General features: G+C 31.7%; 1 protein-coding gene and 1 long non-coding RNA gene across 3 annotated transcripts; one reads left to right on the top strand and one right to left on the bottom strand.

Moving 5' to 3' along the window:
- The first annotated feature begins 2018 nt into the window (after positions 1-2018).
- On the top strand, positions 2019-12998 carry LOC111696438 (T-complex protein 11-like protein 1). Of its 2 annotated transcripts, XM_023466040.1 has the most exons (15): positions 2020-2136; positions 2278-2436; positions 2688-3001; positions 3378-3450; positions 3758-3923; positions 4706-4792; positions 5165-5223; positions 5923-6027; positions 6693-6863; positions 8419-8547; positions 8965-9018; positions 9217-9300; positions 10425-10532; positions 11576-11659; positions 12711-12998. In XM_023466040.1, the coding sequence occupies exons 1-15, from the start codon at positions 2134-2136 to the stop codon at positions 12765-12767; spliced, it is 1653 nt and encodes a 550-aa protein (XP_023321808.1). In that variant the 5' UTR covers positions 2020-2133; the 3' UTR covers positions 12768-12998. The 2 variants fall into 2 exon arrangements, with proteins under 2 accessions (XP_023321809.1, XP_023321808.1); XM_023466041.1 differs by lacking the exons at positions 10425-10532; positions 11576-11659; positions 12711-12998 and adding an exon at positions 9515-9574 and having other exon boundaries at positions 2019-2136.
- A 3451-nt stretch (positions 12999-16449) lies between these two features.
- LOC111696459 (uncharacterized) lies at positions 16450-17537 on the bottom strand. Its single transcript, XR_002764089.1, has 2 exons — positions 17247-17537; positions 16450-16550 (listed from the first exon to the last, which is right to left on the bottom strand). It is a non-coding gene; the product is annotated as an uncharacterized LOC111696459 (long non-coding RNA).
- Positions 17538-18483: the final 946 nt, after the last annotated feature.

Raw genomic sequence — 18483 nt, forward strand, 5'->3', positions numbered from 1 at the left:
ATTGCAAGAAGTTATCTTAATTTTTCTATAATTGTATCTGTAACATAAATCCGCAAGTCGTTTTTTTATAGAGAACCCAATATTTAAAATATTTTCCAGCTAAAAATTGGACAAAGGTTTTATGGGTACATATCTGTTGTAAATCGGACATGCCACTCTCTAGAAATGAAGTGCTACAGCAGTTTTTAAAACTAATATTTATTTGACCTATCTATAAATAACTTTAATTTAATAAGGTCAAAATAAACCAAGCGATTGAAAGCAAAAACGTATTTCAAGAAAAACTTGTTCCATTGATTGAAAGCAAAAACCTATATTTTCTCAGCGCGGTTGAACTAATAATTTTTTTTAAAAAGAGGATAAAAATGTTAACGAAAAAAGTACGATTTTTGCGGTTGAACAAATTTTAAAAAGAAAAAGGTGCATTTCTTATTCTAGACTGCGTTAGAGTTTTTTTCTCCAAAGTATATATCACTCCTTAAAAGAACAGAAAAGAATTTTTCAAATACTATAATCTTGATAAACGTTAATTTGTTTATAACAGATGAAAATGTGGACTTTTTTTCTAAAATGTCTTTGTTGAAAAAACTTGAAAAAATAAAAATCTAAATGAATTTACACTGTAAACATTTGATTCACTATGCACGCTGTGTTCATAAATGAGTTATGACGTGGTTGATCTATCGACTGAATGACACTGCACACTGCACAGTGCACAACTTTAAAATGTAGTCAAGATAAAATTACTACAGAGTTTGAAGGGACTGTAAACTTAAATCTAAGTGACCCTCAAGACGGCTAATCCTGATTTACAACATGTCCTGGATGAAGTTTTTTTTATTTAAACTTTTTATTTTCGTTTATGGTTCTCAGTAAAAGTGACTTAAACATTTCTTGGTTACAAGAAACAATGGAGAAAGTCACGTTGTAAAACGTTTATTGCTTCCTTTGCATGCAAAATTACACTTACAGTCCCTTTAAGTAAATAATGCTTTACAATTAATGTTTGAACTCTTTGACCTGAAAACTGTTATTCCATTGATTTTCTTATCTTTCATAAATTTCAGAGATTCATTAAGTCATTTATTTTTGCTAATACATGATAAGTATTTTACCTATTTTTCCCAATTTTATTAAAAAACTATTTAAAAGACACCAAAATTGTCTCGAATTCAGTATAGATATGGAAGTAGACATTAAAAAATGTTCACCAAGTGACATGTTTTGTGGGACACCCTGTATGTTTATATTGATTTTTACAGTACTTGGGTGTCTAAAAAACATTCCGCCCAGCGAAATATTTGGTAAAAAACTGATTTTTATATTTACTTTCGACTGTATGTTATATCTTTATATCAGTTCAATTTAGTATAGTAAAATCCTGATTTTAAGCTGATTCATTAAATAGTTATTTATATAAAGATGTAATCTCTGTATGTCTGTTTATTTGTTTGTATGTGCGATCATAAAATTCATAACTTATGAACGGCTGGACCGATTTGCCTCAAATTTTGATTGGCGAACTTCCGGGGAAACCACAGAAATATTCTTAGCTTGGTTTTGAGATTCTCTGTGTTCAAATCCGGATATGTATGCTTCATAATCCATAGCTGCTGCGGGGGGTGGAATGGGGAATGCTATTTTGTAGATTCAAAAATATTTTATCTTTTTAAATTTTTGAATGAATAAAATTTTAAAAATAACTTTAAACAATAAAAATATTAATCAGGAAAAAATGTTTAAATCTACAAAATGTTTGATCAGCTGATACTCAAAACAGAAACACAATCTAAAAAGCAAAACAAGCCAGCACAAAGCAGTGGCCAGTGAGGTATACCAGGCCTACTGGAAGAGTTCAAACCAAGAATTGTCCTTTATTGCAGTGGTAACCCCCTCGTCGGAAAAAAAAAGGTAGTCCACATATAGTTACAATTTCACTATAAAATGCGCAAATGGTTGAACATTCTACGGATTTACGCAGCCATGGATCCAGGCTAGAACCATCTAGAATGTTCGCGTCAAACTAAAGTCAGTTGAGTTGCGTCAATGAACCTGCTAACTGCGCAAATTTATGGTTATTAAGAAGTTGCAAATACGCAGAATATTCCGCAAAATTAAAGTTATACCAAAATTATGGTAAATATTGATTTTTAATAATTTTACATTAATCATGTGTTTGATCAATATATATAACAAATCGATTAGTTTATTGATCTAATATTTAACATTAAATTGTATTTTTAACGTACAGTACGTACAGATTGTGAATTTATCTAGGAGAGAGGAATGAAAAAAGGATTTTTATTATCACCCGGGACGGGGAAGGAGGAGAAGAAGGAGGAAGAAATTAAAAAATTAAACAAAGCAGAACCAACTCCTGAAACAAACAAAGCAGCTCCAGAGAATAATGAAACTTTAAACAAAGACAAAGTGAAAGTAAGTTTTGATATATTACATTATTGTGTCATTATTATAGATGTTTCAGAAACTAAAGGGGATGGGGTCTGTCCTAGTATACGATTTTTGGACCCCCCCCAGGCCCCCCCCCCTCCTATCAATTTTGTACATGACCAGATTCGGGGGAAGGGTAAAAAAGTCCTTCTCTGGGAATTATTACCTTTTTTAATATATATCCTCAACTAACTGTAAATATAGATGAAGTTAATTTTAAATGATTTTACTTCTAGGTTTCTGATGGGGCAGGTGCAAGCCAAAGTACCCCGCCTCCAGCTCCTGGCTCAAGTACCCCGCCCTCGAAAAATAAAAAGAGGCGGAGAACTATATCCCGTAACCCCTCCCTGTCCCCCTCCCCTGGGCGTGGTTTTATAGTCCCTGGTTTCACGAACACGAACGGGGCGAACACGCAGATGTCGACGGCGGAGTTGATGGATGCCAGCAAGGGGATCACGAACATGGCGTTAGCTCACGAGATCGCCGTGAACAAGGATTTTCAACTCGAGAAAATACGTCCAGAGGGAAGCAGTGTAGAGGAATCAATTAGGTTAATTTTTAGTTTTTTTTACATTAAAGAGGTAGTTAGTATATTTTCACGTGACCCTCCATTGTCAAGGGTCTGATTCACAACGGTACCCGACACCTTTATGTAAGTAACGAAGAGAAACAATTTATGGAGACATTTTCATTGCATTGCATTGCTCTGTCAATTCCCTTTCTTTTCTTATCTGCATTTACACAAGAAAGTTATAAATTATTAGATAGAAAACCATGATTATCTCGGTCGCTTGAAACCAAATATTAAAAAGTATAAATAAGTTAAGATTTAAGAAATCATTGTTCAGTTCCAACTTTTCTTAATTTTCCTCGTAAACTTTTTTATCTTTTTATAATTTTTTTTAAATATTCATTTGATTTTGTAGAGAGATTATGCATCGTGCATTCTGGGATGTTTTAAAAGAAGAACTAGAGGCAAAGCCACCGAAATTCAATCAGGTATTACCATCTCTCACTTAAAGAATGGGGGAGGGGGTTGAAATTTCACCCCTCCCTCCGGTACCGGCCCTGGGTCAATTAATCATTTTCAACGCAGTGGGGGAAGACAAAACCTGTAAATGTTTTAGAAATGATTTATTTTTGTTCCAAATCTGGCCATTTTTTGGTGTTTTTTTTTTGGGGGGGGGGGCAACAACGAGCTCAATTTTAAAATTTAAATAAAACTTAATTTACTTATGATTTGTTTATTAAAGCTTTGTTATTTGAAAACTCTAAAGAACAAATTGTTAATTTGATCTTATTTTAGGCAATGGTACTGCTGGAGGAGATCAAGGAGCTGCTTATCTCCTTGCTGCTCCCCCAGCACGGGAAGCTCCGTGAGAAGATCGACGAGGTCCTAGATACGGCTCTCATTCAGCAGCAGATAGATGCTGGAACTCTCGAGTTCGAGAAATATGCAGGATATATTCTAGGTTAATAAAACACATTCCCCCTACTTCCTAAACTTCTTTCAAGGAAATCAAAGTTTTTCTAAAAATATTCTTTACTCATTAAATTGTAAAGTTTGATTTTTCATTTGTTTAAAAGAGCGCTGAATAGAGGCCGAATTTAAAAAATTTGAGCGGCGGCTTAAATATGGTTGGTTCCACTTAAAATTGTATCAAATGTTTCAAGATTTAAGCCGGCGCTTAATTTAAACCGGGTTTTGGCGGATTTAAGCCGCGGCTCAAATTCTTTAAATTCGGCCTCAGATTTTATTATTCATATTTTATTTTTGACTTAGTTTTTTTTAGATAGAAATAACCCTCTTCATAACTTGATGACGAAATATGAATGAAATTTAGGAAATAGATGGTGTACATGTTCTTTTTGTTTACATTTAAAAACAAAGAAGAAAAAAATTTTGCGGATTTTTAAAGGAAGATATTTTGATTTTTAAGAATTTAAATAGGACGGTTTTATTAAATTTAGGATCGGAAGAATCTTAAAGACGAATCGAAAAATTTAACTCTCCATATTTTTTTTTAACCTAAGAAAAGGTCCTTTGGGTATTTCTGGTAAATATGCTTTTGCAGAGCTCTTATTTTTGTTTTTCCTTCCCAAATTTATCAGTTTCTTTTTTCGTGATAATGTTTTGTTTTGATTAAACTAGGATTCCATTTTTAACATGTATTTCGTTGAAAAAATCATAAAATCCATTTTCTTCAGAAACATTATTATATTTGACCAAAATTGATTGTATTTCCTATTGAAGGAATGATGTCGATGCTGTGCGCTCCTGTCCGTGACGATAAGATTGCTCAGCTCAAGACAGAATCACAAGTGGTCGCCATCTTTAAAGGTAAAAAAGGATCCATTTTGTTTTGACGCTTATCCGTATACCGTAGATCTGTTTTTATGTCTTATATCAATATTTTTACTTCTTTTTTAGCCTAAATGTATGTTAATATTCGTCTATAATTAGTCAACATGTTGTATAGTTTTATTTTGTTGATATTTAGATCCGTGTTGTGGATCCGTATCCCAAGCTCGGAGAAGAAGTCTTATAATCATTTTTTACGCAACATTATTTACTTTACATTTTTTCCTATTTTAAATATCAAGTTTTTTCCTGTAAATATTCACACACACAAAATATAAATTAATTTAATTTTTTTAATCTAAATTATCCTTATGCTTAAATATTTTCCTATATAAAGATATTTTTATCTAGGAATTATTGAAACGTTAGAATTAATGAAGATAGACATGGCTAACTTTACAATACAGCAGGTAATAATATCTATGTCATTGTAATGGGTATTATTAAGTGCGAAAAAGTTTTTGCCGGGTATTTATTTTTTTTAATCAAAAATCACAGCATAAACGTTTTCGCACGCATGATACCCATTTCAATAAAGCAATAATCAATAAAGTAAAAAAAAAAATAAAGTTTGAATACTTAACTTATTGTACTTAAATTAAGAAATGTTTTTAAAAATATAGTTTTATTCAGGTCTACACAAATTATTCAAAAGCACGTCGATAAAGTTTTAAACACCCTGTTGTTGGGTGAAAAAGTTACTTTTTCGCCCTGTTGTAGGGCGAAAAAATCACTTATCACCCTACAACGGGAAATATTAGGTGTGATAAATTCCATCAAAATTGAATAAAGTATTTAATTTTGACGTAAAGTTGTAATTTTATATTAAAAATAAAATAATGATAAAAAAATTTGAGCAAAAATAAAAAACCGAGTGAAATAGAAAATTTGTCAAAATATATGTTAAAGGTCATAATAATTGGATAGAAATTTTTATTAATTTCATTATTTTCATTATTTTCATTATTTTCATTATTTTCATTATTTTCATTATTTTCATTTTTTTCATTATTTTCGTTATTTTCGTTATTTTCATTATTTTCATTATTTTCATTATTTTCATTATTTTCATTATTTTCATTATTGTGACCCCCAATTGAATTGTTTAGGCCCGACCTATGATAGTATCTAAGAGTGTTGAATATGAGAAGTTAAAGTTTAAAGAGTTCCTGGAAACTGTGGAGGACGGACTCAGTGCCACCAGGCAGTGGTTGGTCAGTAAAATTTTATTTTAAATATCATGGTCAATTTACAAAAGTACCCTTAGCTTCTTCTTCGTCTGAGGAAGTTATTCTTGTTTTCCTATCTGAAAATATATTATCTGAAACTGGGGTTTCTCTATAAAAGTGACTTATGGATATGCTGCAGAACAGGGTAGTAATCATTATAATTATCTGGTTTTAAGATAGAAAAACGAAGATTCCTTCTCATATTTTAAAGGGTACCGTTGTGAATACAGCGTGGAACTAATTATTAACATTAGAGTAACTTTAAAAAACGTCAACAGTCCCTTTACAGGTTTCACAACACATATCTTGGTTTATTAAAGGTTTAAATTATCTGTAATTAGACCTAGTTTGCGAAGGTGGATATGGGAGCGTAGGTGGCTTAACTGCTGGTTTCTTTTCCCAGTTTTTATAGATGACAAAACATTCTTGTTAAATCAGTATTTCCTAACCGTCCTAACAATGGCTATTAAAATACACAAAGGGATAGTCAAATAAACCGCCATTTAAGAGTGCTAGGACCAATTCACAATGAGACCTTTTAAACAATAATGGGGAGGTGACAACGTTTTTAATTCTCACAATGTAGTAACTAAATGTTTTTGTTTCATTTTCGTGTTTCTATCATTTTATTGTAGATTATTAAATTGCAGGTGCGACATGCTCCATCCCAGGAAGAGAGTGAGGATCCTAAATACCAGAAACTGTTGGGAACAAGAGTTCTTACTGATGCATTCCTGGAAATATTGGAGTGGGATGATTACTATACTCTACCAGAGACCCTGACCATGGACGCCAGGAGGATTGTTGATCTCAGGGATCAGGTAGAGTTAGAACCAGAAAACTCTGGAATAGAAAGACCACTTTTAAAATCAAGTTATAAGTCCAGTGAGCATGAAACACAGAAATTGTGCAGTGTAAACAGACTGATTTCACTAAAATACTGATTTAATAAGTGTCTAGTAAAACTATTTCTTTGGAAACAACATCAAATACACTTAAGTATTTTTATTGTTTTCTGGTTATCACTGTATAGTAGAGGGAGGGCAATTTATGACTTGTTTTGTTGCTACAGATTTTACTAAATTCTTCTAGGTTTTAGATCACATACTATTGATTGATTGAATCTTAATTAGTAGTATTTTAATTCCTCAATATTTATTCATTCTTGGATGTTTTTTTAAATGACGTTCTAATAACATTCATTAATGTAGAATATTGATTTAGGTATGTGATTTTCTTCTTGGGATTTAATTAAATTCCAGTTTTTTTTCCTTAATAATCTTAGTGTAAATTTTAATAGTTTGACGTAGCTTCATTCTTAGGTGATTTGATTGCGATTTACGTAATTTTTTTTTACTTGAGTGAATAATTAGTGTGAGTACACTAGCGTGAGTACACTAGCGTAAGTACAATTGTGTGAGTACACTATTGTGAGTACACTAGTGTTAGTATACTAGCGAGAGTACACTAGCGAGAGTACACTAGTGTGAGTACACTAGCGTAAGTACACTTGTGTGAGTACACAAGTGTGAATACACTATTGTGAGTACACTAGTGTTAGTATACTAGCGAGAGTACACTAGAGAGAGTACACTAGTGTGAATACACTAGCGTAAGTACACTTGTGTGAGTACTCAAGTGTGAGTACACTTTTGTGAGTACACTAGTGTTAGTATACTAGCGAGAGTACACTAGCGAGAGTACACTAGTGTGAGTACACTAGTGTGAGTACACTAGTGTGAGTACACTAGTGTGAGTACACTAGTGTGAGTACACTAGCGTGAGTACACTAGCTTGAGTTCACTAGTGTGAGTACACAAGTGTGAGTACACTAGTGTGAGTACACTAGTGTGAGTACACTAGTGTGAGTACACTAGTGTGAGTACACTAGTGTGAGTACACTAGCGTGAGTACACTAGCTTGAGTTCACTAGTGTGAGTACACAAGTGTGAGTACACAAGTGTGAGTACACAAGTGTGAGTACACTAGTGTGAGTAGACTAGTGTGAGTAGACTAGTGTGAGTAGACTAGTGTGAGTAGACTAGTGTGAGTACTGAGTAGAGTACACTAGTGTGAGTACACTAGTGCGAGTACACTAGTGCGAGTACACTAGTGCGAGTACACTAGTATGGTACAGTAGTGTGAGTACACTAGTGTGAGTACACTAGTGTGAGTACACAAGTGTGAGTACACAAGTGTGAGTACACAAGTATGAGTACACAAGTATGAGTACACAAGTATGAGTACACAAGTATAAGTACACAAGTATGAGTACACTAGTGTGAGTACACTAGTGAGAGTACACTAGTGTGAGTAACGTGATATTACGTTATTAGAACGTTGTTTGTTTGTTGATATTTATCTTAGTTCTGCTAGGTTGAGAGGACTAGTGTGAGTACCGCCTGCATCCTTGTCTCCTTCAGCTCCCTCAACCCCTACATAGTCCCACAGGACAGCCAGAAACTTAAGGAGAAGGTTAAGCAGCACATCGATATACTCTTACAGGTAAACATTATAATCCATTTTCATGATTTCATCCATTCGCATGTACCCACTACCCAGCCAGTCTGTTGCATATTTAGCCGGGTCCACTAAACACTGGGTTCACTAGACGGGGCTGGAGCGATTACACAAGACAGTTTAATCCTCTTTCTGGTTCGATGAGATCCATGTTCAATATGCAATTGCAGAAATAATGTTATTAATCAGGGTTTTTTTTCAACTCTTATTTAAGGTTCTAGTTTTTATCGGCATATTTTATAAAGTTAAAAACATTTTGGTTAAAATGAAATTTTAGTTGTTAGATAATATTAAATAAAATCTCAACATTTTCAAAACTTTTGGTTTTCAATTATTTATTTCTTTTAGAATGGCGTCTGACATGACAAATAGATTTCATATTTTTATGTTTTTTTTATTTAGGATTTCTACGAGGATGCGGATCTATTAAAAATTCTTCCAGGTGTTGGTCTTCAGGTAAATTTTTTTTTAAATTAATTTTTTTTGGATAAAGTTTTAAAATAAAAAATTTATGAAAATTAAAAAAAAATTTAGAAACTTTTCATTTTTTAAAAACTTTTATTATTTTAATTTAAAAAACATTATTATGTGCCTTCAAACTTTTTTTATTGATCTTTTTTTCAAACCTTTCTTAAAAACTGATTTTTGTTTTAGATAGTGTCGGATGTTAACAGCAACCTGGAGGAGAAGGGCAAACCACTACTACCCCAACCCTTAGCTACCAGTCTTTGTGAACAGGTATTATTATTGTTCAATCCTGTAAGCAATGTTACACAAAGAGCTCCAGGGTTGAGCTCCTAGCAACAAACCTTGTCTAGGTTTGAGTGAATCATAATAATATCCACAATTTATTCGTCCATCGTCCATCAGCATTTCGTTTTCTTTCAGTTTGTTCAGTTTCATTGAATATTATTGATCCTTGAATTTATTTCTTTATTTGCTATACTCCTAGATTGAAGGATTAGAGGATCCTAATAATTTTATAATCCTAGATTGAAAGATTAGAGGATCCTAATCATATTATAATCCTAGATTGAAGGATTAGGGAATCCTAATCATTTTATAATCCTAGATTGAAGGATTAGAGGATCCTAATCATATTATAATCCTAGATTGAAGGATTAGAGAATCTTAATGATATTATAATCCTAGAATGAAGGATTAGAGGATCCTAATCATTTTATAATCCTAGATTGAAGGATTAGAGGATCCTAATTATATTATAATCCTTGATTGAAGGGTCAGAGGATCCTAATCATATTATAATCCTAGATTGAAGGATTAGAGAATCTTAATCATATAATCCTAGATTGAAGGATTATAGGATCCTAATCATATTATAATCCTAAATGGAAGGATTAGAGGATTCTAAATATATTATAATCCTAGATTAAAGGATTAGAGGATCCTAATCATTTTATAATCCTAGATTGAAGGATTATAGGATCCTAATCATACTATAATCCTAAATGGAAGGATTAGAGGATTCTAAATATATTATAATCCTAAATTAAAGGATTAGGATCCTAATCGTTTTATAATCCTAGATTGAAGGATTAGAGAATCCTAATCATATTATAATCCTTGATTGAAGGATTATAGGATCCTAATCATATTATAATCCTAGATTGAAGGATTAGAGAATAATCATATAATCCTAGATTGAAGGATTATAGGATCCTAATCATATTATAATCCTAAATGGAAGGATTAGAGGATTCTGAATATATTATAATCCTAGATTAAAGGATTAGGATCCTAATCATTTTATAATCCTAGATTGAAGGATTAGAGAATCCTAATCATATTATAATCCTTGATTGAAGGATTTGAGGATCTTAATCATATTATTATAATCCTAGATTGAAGGATTAGAGGATCCTAACCAGCGGATCCGGGATCTGGTTCAGAAAAGAATTATTGAATTCAATAAACAAATCATCTCAGGAAACATGAAGTCAGGCATGCAGGTAATAATTATATTATATTCAACCATCTTTCCATATATCTATATATAAATTTGGCTTGTCTGTTTGTATCCAATAAACGTCAAAACGGCTGAACTGATCAAGCCCAAATTTTTTGTGGGATCTCGCATGACCACAGGGAAGGTTTATGAATGATGAAAATTTAAAAAAGTTGTGTTGAAAAGCTTTTTATTTTTGTAAAAAATTTTAAAATCTTGAAAATCCGCAAATCTTTTTTATAAAATCCGCGAAATTTTTTTTCTTTGTTTTTCAATGTTACATTAAGAACATGTTCACAATTTAAATAGAAGATGGGCGCGAAGCGCCCTAAAAGCCTAGTATGGTTAAAATTCAAGTGTTATTAATTAATGTAAGATACTTTCCCAAAGGCCTTTTCTCAAGCGGCAGCTTACCAAGGATATTTTTCTATGTGACAACTTTCCAAATGTACAATTTCCCAAGCGGCAACTTCCCAAATCTGCCATAGCCACAGCGCTTGGCCCACTTGCCTGTTATAGCAGTGGCGCTCGGTCCCTCTATCCCATCCTAGCCGCAGCACTCGGCACCATTGCAGTCTACAGAGCCTCAGCAGGCCTAACCTAACCTGGGGAAGTCGCCCTTGGGAAAATCTCTTTAGGAAAGTGCCTGCAACGTTAATCTCGATATTAAGCATTGATGGCTCTCCATCTCATTTGAACCTATGGATAAATATTTTCCTCTTGATAACCCTGACACCTTCAATCGAGAGATCTAGCCACTAGCATTTATCTTCAAATTTCAAAATGCCCACATTAGATAGTGAGATCAAGTGTTAAACTTACTATCCTTAAAAGTATTCTGAAGATATTATGCGGTTCATTTTTTAGCGGGGAAAAATTAACTTGTTCTTAAAATTGTTAAGCATTTTCTTCCTCTATATTTATTATATGTAATTCGCCCATTAGTAGATTCGTCTTTTATATTGTTTAAATGCTGTTGATTGAGTTTGATTAACGATGAATAAATGATACTCATAACAACTGTCTAATCACATATTATTTGTTTAGATTCCCCCCGGCCTCTCCTTGTGTCAGAGGGAGCTGGGTCAAATTGCCGGTCAGTTTCTTAGGCTGGTCAACTACAATAAACAGGTATGTAATGTAAACACTGTATACTATACATCCTGCATATACTATACAGGGTGTCTCTAAAAAAACTATTGTGTCTGATAGCTAGAGTCTCAATTTTTGACCAATGTTATTGATTTCTCAATTTTTGACCAATGTTATTGATTTCTCAATTTTTGACCTCTCAATTTTTGACCAATGTTATTGATTTCTCAATTTTTGACCAATGTTATTGATTTCTCAATTTTTGACCGGTGTTCTTGATTAATTTTACATCAGAGGAATTCCAAAACTTAAAACTGAATAAAAGAGTTGCCACGATAATGATGGAAATCTCTAAATTACACCATTCGATTAGAAATTCTTAATGGATATCAAAGATGTCCAAAATTCTCAATTTTGATCAAAAATTTAGGCTTTAGTTGTCATTGCAGACATTTTTTGGAATAACCTGTGTCAATAGTAGGAAACGTTTAAAAATTCAGGCAATAAAACTCAAAAAAATAATTAATTAACTCAGCAAATAAACAAAATAAACATTAAATTTCTTAAAAGAACTTAAACTTCAGTTTCACCCGTGAAACCTTGTAATAGGAAGACAGCTAGCTGTTAAACTCAATTAATGATTTTAAGTAGCCCAATAAACATTTATTAAATCACTTTTGCAGAGTTCAAATTAACAAGTTGATTGTCGTCTTCCTTTTTAACAGTTTTAATGTAGTACTAGTATGTAGTAAGTCAAATGTATTGATAATTTAGATAAATAAAATAATGTTAATAATGACAATAGGTATAATAATAATGATAATAATGATAATAATGGTAAGAATGATAATAATGGTAATAATGATAATAATGATAATAATGATAATAATGATAATAATGATAATAATGATAATAATGATAATAATGATAATAATGATAATAATGATAATAATGGTAATAATGGTAATAGTGATAATAATGGTAATAGTGATAATAATGTTAATAATGAATCTAAATAATCTAAATAATTATAATAATTATAATAATGATTATAATTAAAATAATATTTCTAAAAATTAACTATATTCAGGTGTTTGGAGAATACTATTCTGAGATTATACAGAACCATTGTTTATTCAAAGTTTAACCTAAACAGCGCGAATACCAACTCATATAACATCACGTTCACCATTTTTTCAACATCATTTTCTACAGGGTGTCCAAGAAAAAGAATGAAAAGGATTTTATAATGTTAAGAAAAAACTCCTCCAGAATTGAAACTTGGAGAATTTTAATTGCACCAGAAGGCTTAAAAATCTTATCATGTTTTTGAGGTCACACTGTAGGAATTAAATGTGATCCATATTTGAATTGTAAACAATGAGAACCAAACCATTAGGGACTAGTACTTCCCCTTCCAATACTAAAGTTAACTTTAAAAAAACTCACGATGAAACCTAAGAAAAAATATTAAAACATATAGGAAAAAGTTTCATAATTATTTTTTTAATGATATTCTTTAATTTTCTTTGTTTCTCTGCATTCATGCATGACATAATCATGTCTGAATTATTTTGAAGATTTTTTTTCTGAAAAATTTAATTAACACGGCGTGGGTTGCAGTTTATCCAATAAATCAGTATTTGTGCAAACTTGTAAAATTAAATATATTTTTATTGTAAACTTTACTGTTGTGTTCACTGTACACTGTGCAATATGTTAATTTGAACACTGTTGTACAGCCAGTACAGTGTACACTGAACTTTGTACATATACATACAGTGAGATCCATTAAAGTATAGAATTTTAAGACGACATTTATGCATTTTATGAGCGTAGTTCTTGCCGTTAAAAACTATAAAGTTTTTTCAATGGCTTGAAAGTCAAATTTTAATACAATTGATCAGAGTCAATTGCAGTGTTTCATGTTCAATGGACCATAAGATCGCAAGTCGTCTTCCTAATCCACAGTTTTATGATTCTCATTGTATTATACACAAATTAGCAGTGTCAGTTCACACTGTACGAACTGATTTCTGTTTATTTTTTCTCTTTAGTCTCTCTCACTCTCTACCCTTGCCGGTGTGTTTCAAAATTTCCTTTTTTACCTTTTTGTTTAATCAGTCCTCTAGTCCTTCCTGGTTTAGAAGTAAACAGCCCAGAAGTAAGGAGTTAGCTTATCGATTGTAGAGTTGAACTTAATATTAAGGATTAAGTTCAACCTATAAAACTAGAGTTGAAATTCATTGATATGTAGCTTATAATCTTACTTTAAAGCTCTAACTCTTAAATCAGGCAATCATTTCTATGCTTTAAATTTACATTGTTTTCGAATTAATTTTTCTAGTTCAATTGTTTATTAGTTCAAGCTTGTAGGATATTATAATCCGGATACAGTTATTGTAGAATATTATTGCACTAATGATATTACTTACAATTATACATATAAATATATGAATCAAATATATGAATTTTAAAAATGTGTTAAAAAAGAATAATGTAGTTGGAAAATGATATTTTGCAGCGACTTTTATTTCTGTTTTTTGGATGTATTTGACGGCGATTAGATGTTAGGCGGAGTCGATAGGAGTTGCGTTCATGTTACTGAGACGTTTACATAGGGTTTACTCAGAAAGTAAGAATTAGAATGTAAAGACGACTTGAAATTTTACAAGTACAATGTTTCCCAGTTATGCCTTGAATGTGGGCTTTAAATGGCTTATTTGATGATTTGGCAAAGAAAGAAAGAAGTCCATATTTTCAGGGAATCATTTATGTATAGAAACAGAAATTACAAATTCCGTACAGTCATCTCTGAAAGTCTCATTAGTTGTAGTTAACCCTGTAGGAGTAGGACAGCTCAGGAACTGCAGCTTAACCCTGTAGGAGTAGGACAGCTCGGGAACTGCAGCTTAACCCTGTAGGAGTATGACAGCTCGGGAACTGCAGCTTAAAAACATATAAACTGGAGATAGTAAATGATTTCGTAAGTCGTGACTTTACTACTCTGACCATGTAAGTTCCGACATTTGTTTACCCTTTGTTATTGTTGTAATACAATTTGATGATAGAGGTCATAGTGAATTACGTTGCATTAGAATTAGTACAGGGTGTCCCACATCAAATTAGACCGTGTCAGTGGGTCTAAATTACGATTTGGGGGACAAATCAGAAAATTTAAAAAGAATGAATCATTTCGAAAAATTTAATAAGGCTGATAGAATTTATTTTTTGCAGAAAATGCTAGATTTTTCGAGTATTATGTGAGTATTTTTACGTTAAAGATTGGAGATAATCTAATATGATATGGGACCATAGAGAACATTCTATTCTCTATGTATGGGACGCTCTGTAGAATAAGTCCCAATAAAATGTGTTATAAACACTACCCCCCTCGCCTTTATTTCATCTAAAGCCTTTTAAAAGTCGTTTTCATGGATTTTCATTTTGGAAATATTAGAAATTTATCATTGAGATTATGACTAATCTGATGCACAGTGATACCCACAAAAGATGAGACTGCGGAGGAGACTGTATTTTTTTCTACATTTAGGTCCTTGCAGCTCTCAACTTGTTCAAATGATTTACCAATGAAGACGATATTTACCATATTTAAGAAATTTCAGGTCGATATTAACTTAGTAAGATGAGTAATAAGTTTAGTTTTTAAGCAATTGTCCTTTTCATTTTGACCTTATTAGAGAAATTCCGCAAAGGATTTTGTTAATTTAATACGCAATTGTATAAAACTTAAATATCTCAATAACCTATGCACATTTTTTATTGAAAAAAGAACGAAAACTTGAATTATTTCAGCAGTTGAAGTTTAGCACAAATGTAGAGACGTTACCAAATCAATAACAAAATACAGGGTGTCCCACGAAACATGACAGTCGATAAATAGTTTTAAATGTCGTCTTCCATATACTGTATTATAATATGAAAGTTTTTTGCAGTTTATTTCGTTAAAGAAATCTTTTGTTCAAATATATTTTACTTTGAAATCAAGTTTGCTATATAATATGACTCCCATATAATATTTTTATTTGTGTATCAATCATCATAACAAATTATGGAAGAAGACATTCTAAACTATTAATAAACTCTCATTTTTCTTGGGACGCCCTGTATATAGTTTTCAGTAACCCTGTCATGAATACTGATAATATTTGCCCGATACTTTTATATAATTTACCCTTTTTACCCTATGTAAGGGAAATTAAAATCTTGGCAACACACTGCAATCTAATGGTTCTATGACAAAAGATGTTAGCTGTAAACGTGCTAAATTTATTTCTAAGATACAAATACTCTTAATCAAGAATTTCATTTCATACATCCACAGTGTTAAGATTGTATGATATATATGTAATTGTGATTTCTATGTCTCAAATATTTGGGATTTATGCACTCGTTTTGTACAAATTGTGACCAGTTCATCAAATTGTCATAAGATACAGTGAAACCCTTAATAACGAATACATCGGAAGAATTTATCAAATGTCGTCTTGACAATTTTTCAATGAGTTTTATACTATATTACGTAAATTTCAGTATTTGCGAAAATAAATAAATAGCCATGAATATGCGGGAACAGTTTTAAAGAGTTCCATATAATCATTTAATATAATAAAAAACTAAATATCTGCAACATTCCATTATCAGAAAGTGAAGAATACGACATTTGATAAATTCTTTCGATGTATTGGTTATTAAGGGTTTCACTATATGTATATTCGACAGTAGTGTTGCAGAAAAATAATACCCTGTCTGCAATAGCAGGAAATTTAAAGTGATTCTGTATATGTGGTTTTAAAATGAAACAAGAATAACTGAACAATAATTTATTACTTTAAATACAAATATATAAATTCCACTCTTGGAAATAGAGAGCTCTGTGACACTGACAGATTCGCAAGACTCTTCCGAACTAAACAAGAGTTGGGTTAAACAAGCATTTAAAAGTTTACAGCCATAAGGGTCCCATAAAAGGTCCAATAGTTACAGCTGTAAAGAAGCTAAAGTTAAGCTTATAATTCATAAGTTTAAAGCTTAAACCATAGTATTAATCAAACTCAACTCTGTTTACTTTAATTGGAATGCAATAATGGTGCTAATCAATAAATTATTATGGCTATTTAACCATATTATTAGCATTGACTAAAGCACTGGTGACTCGGTATTTATGAGGACCACTGTACTTTTAAAAGTAATACTTTTATGAGAAAAAACTCGGTAATTATGAAGACCACTGTATCTCTCAAATTAAAACCATGTAATAAATTGCATGGTAAAACTTTTGCATAATAAATGCAATGAATAAAATTGGCAAACTTAAAGCATTTTGCCAATAATTGCAATGTAAGAAAGTTGCAATAAATAAGAAAGGTTGCAGTAACGTTGCAAAGATTAAAGGTATCGCTGCAAAAGTTGCAATAACGTTGCAAAATGTGGTAAAACGTTGCGAAATGGAATGAATTGCTGAAACTTCCAAGAAGGCAAATTTCATTAGTTGCAAAAAGAATCGAGTTGCAAAAACTTCCGAAAAGGCAAATTTCATGGGTTGCGGAAACTTCCAAAAAAAAGACAAATTTCAAGTAAACTTAAAATAAAGGTTTATGCTTACTTTTCCGGGCAGAACCACAGATGGAGAGATGAACTTGCAATAAAGATGCAATTAAAGAACAGGCTCCAAACCAGAATGTCCCGTCTTTCAGTTTCAATTCAATTCAGTTCAATTCAATTCAATTCAACTCAGTTCAGTTGTCGCTCTAAGCTCCGGATTCACAACACAACTGGCGTGTTTGTTTACATTTCCATTCATCAACAATTAATATTTGTAAACAAACATAAATAAGGAATACATAAAAAATATTCTGTTGACAATTATTAACCAGACAAAATTTTCATACAACAAGTAGATCTAAGTAAACATGATTTAAGAACTGTTTTATGTAAAAATCTTTAATCTATTGCACAAGATTGTAATGTACAATCTAGAAATCTAAACAAATTTTTTGTGAAACAAAATTTGATATACAATCAGAGCTGGGAACTTAAGAATGGTGGATATCGGGATTAATGCTTGATTCACTCTTTTTCTTAATCTCCAGATTAAATATTGCTTGTTGTCCTCATGAATTTAATCTCCAGATTAATGAACAGATCGGGATTAAGGATATCTCATTCTAAAGTTTTCAGCTCAGATTCCTTTAGACCAAGAATAAAAATTCTTGGATTACCAAAAGTTAAAGATGATAATTTTGTTCTAAACAATTTTGTTGATAATAAGAGCGCAAACTTTTTATGTTTCGACTAGAAACTATATTAATATATTCTATACTCATCTTATACCATTTTACCTTTGTGCACGAAATAAATCTATAATAATAATAATATAAGATGTTCATGCAGAGATAATCCAATATTATATAGGATGCTCTGTATAATTTAATAGAAAAAAGTTTTGACATACGTAAATTCAACCAAAGAAGTAATTATATTTTCCACTCTAGGGCGTAAAGGGAAAACTGAACGATAGAATGCGCCATTGAAGACGACCTGAAACTCTTTAAATATGATGAAGTTTAAATTCAGCCTTTTTCCTTAAATATAGTCGTTAAATGTTTGATTTATGAAGAACGAAACAAGGTAAAAGTTGCAGGGAACCATGAATATTAGGAAACAGTCGTTTCTGAAGTCTCATCCTTTTTGAGTAACCCTGTATTTAACATTTTAAGAATCAATTTTGCACAAACGAATGCCATAACATACTGGGTGTCCTAATAAACATGGAATTAAGCGATGAGACTTACAAATAGTCTTCGAATTCCGGTTATTGATAAATGACACAGAGAGTATCA

This window comes from Eurytemora carolleeae, unplaced genomic scaffold (genome assembly GCF_000591075.1).
Source record: "Eurytemora carolleeae unplaced genomic scaffold, Eaff_2.0 scaffold6, whole genome shotgun sequence".
In the NCBI taxonomy this organism is placed as follows: domain Eukaryota; kingdom Metazoa; phylum Arthropoda; class Copepoda; order Calanoida; family Temoridae; genus Eurytemora; species Eurytemora carolleeae.

Coding starts and splice junctions, on each gene's coding strand:
- LOC111696438 (XM_023466040.1), top strand. Junction 2,437..2,687: donor TAAACAAAGACAAAGTGAAA/GTAAGTTTTGAT, acceptor TTTTACTTCTAG/GTTTCTGATGGGGCAGGTGC. Junction 6,864..8,418: donor TTGTTGATCTCAGGGATCAG/GTAGAGTTAGAA, acceptor TAGTTCTGCTAG/GTTGAGAGGACTAGTGTGAG.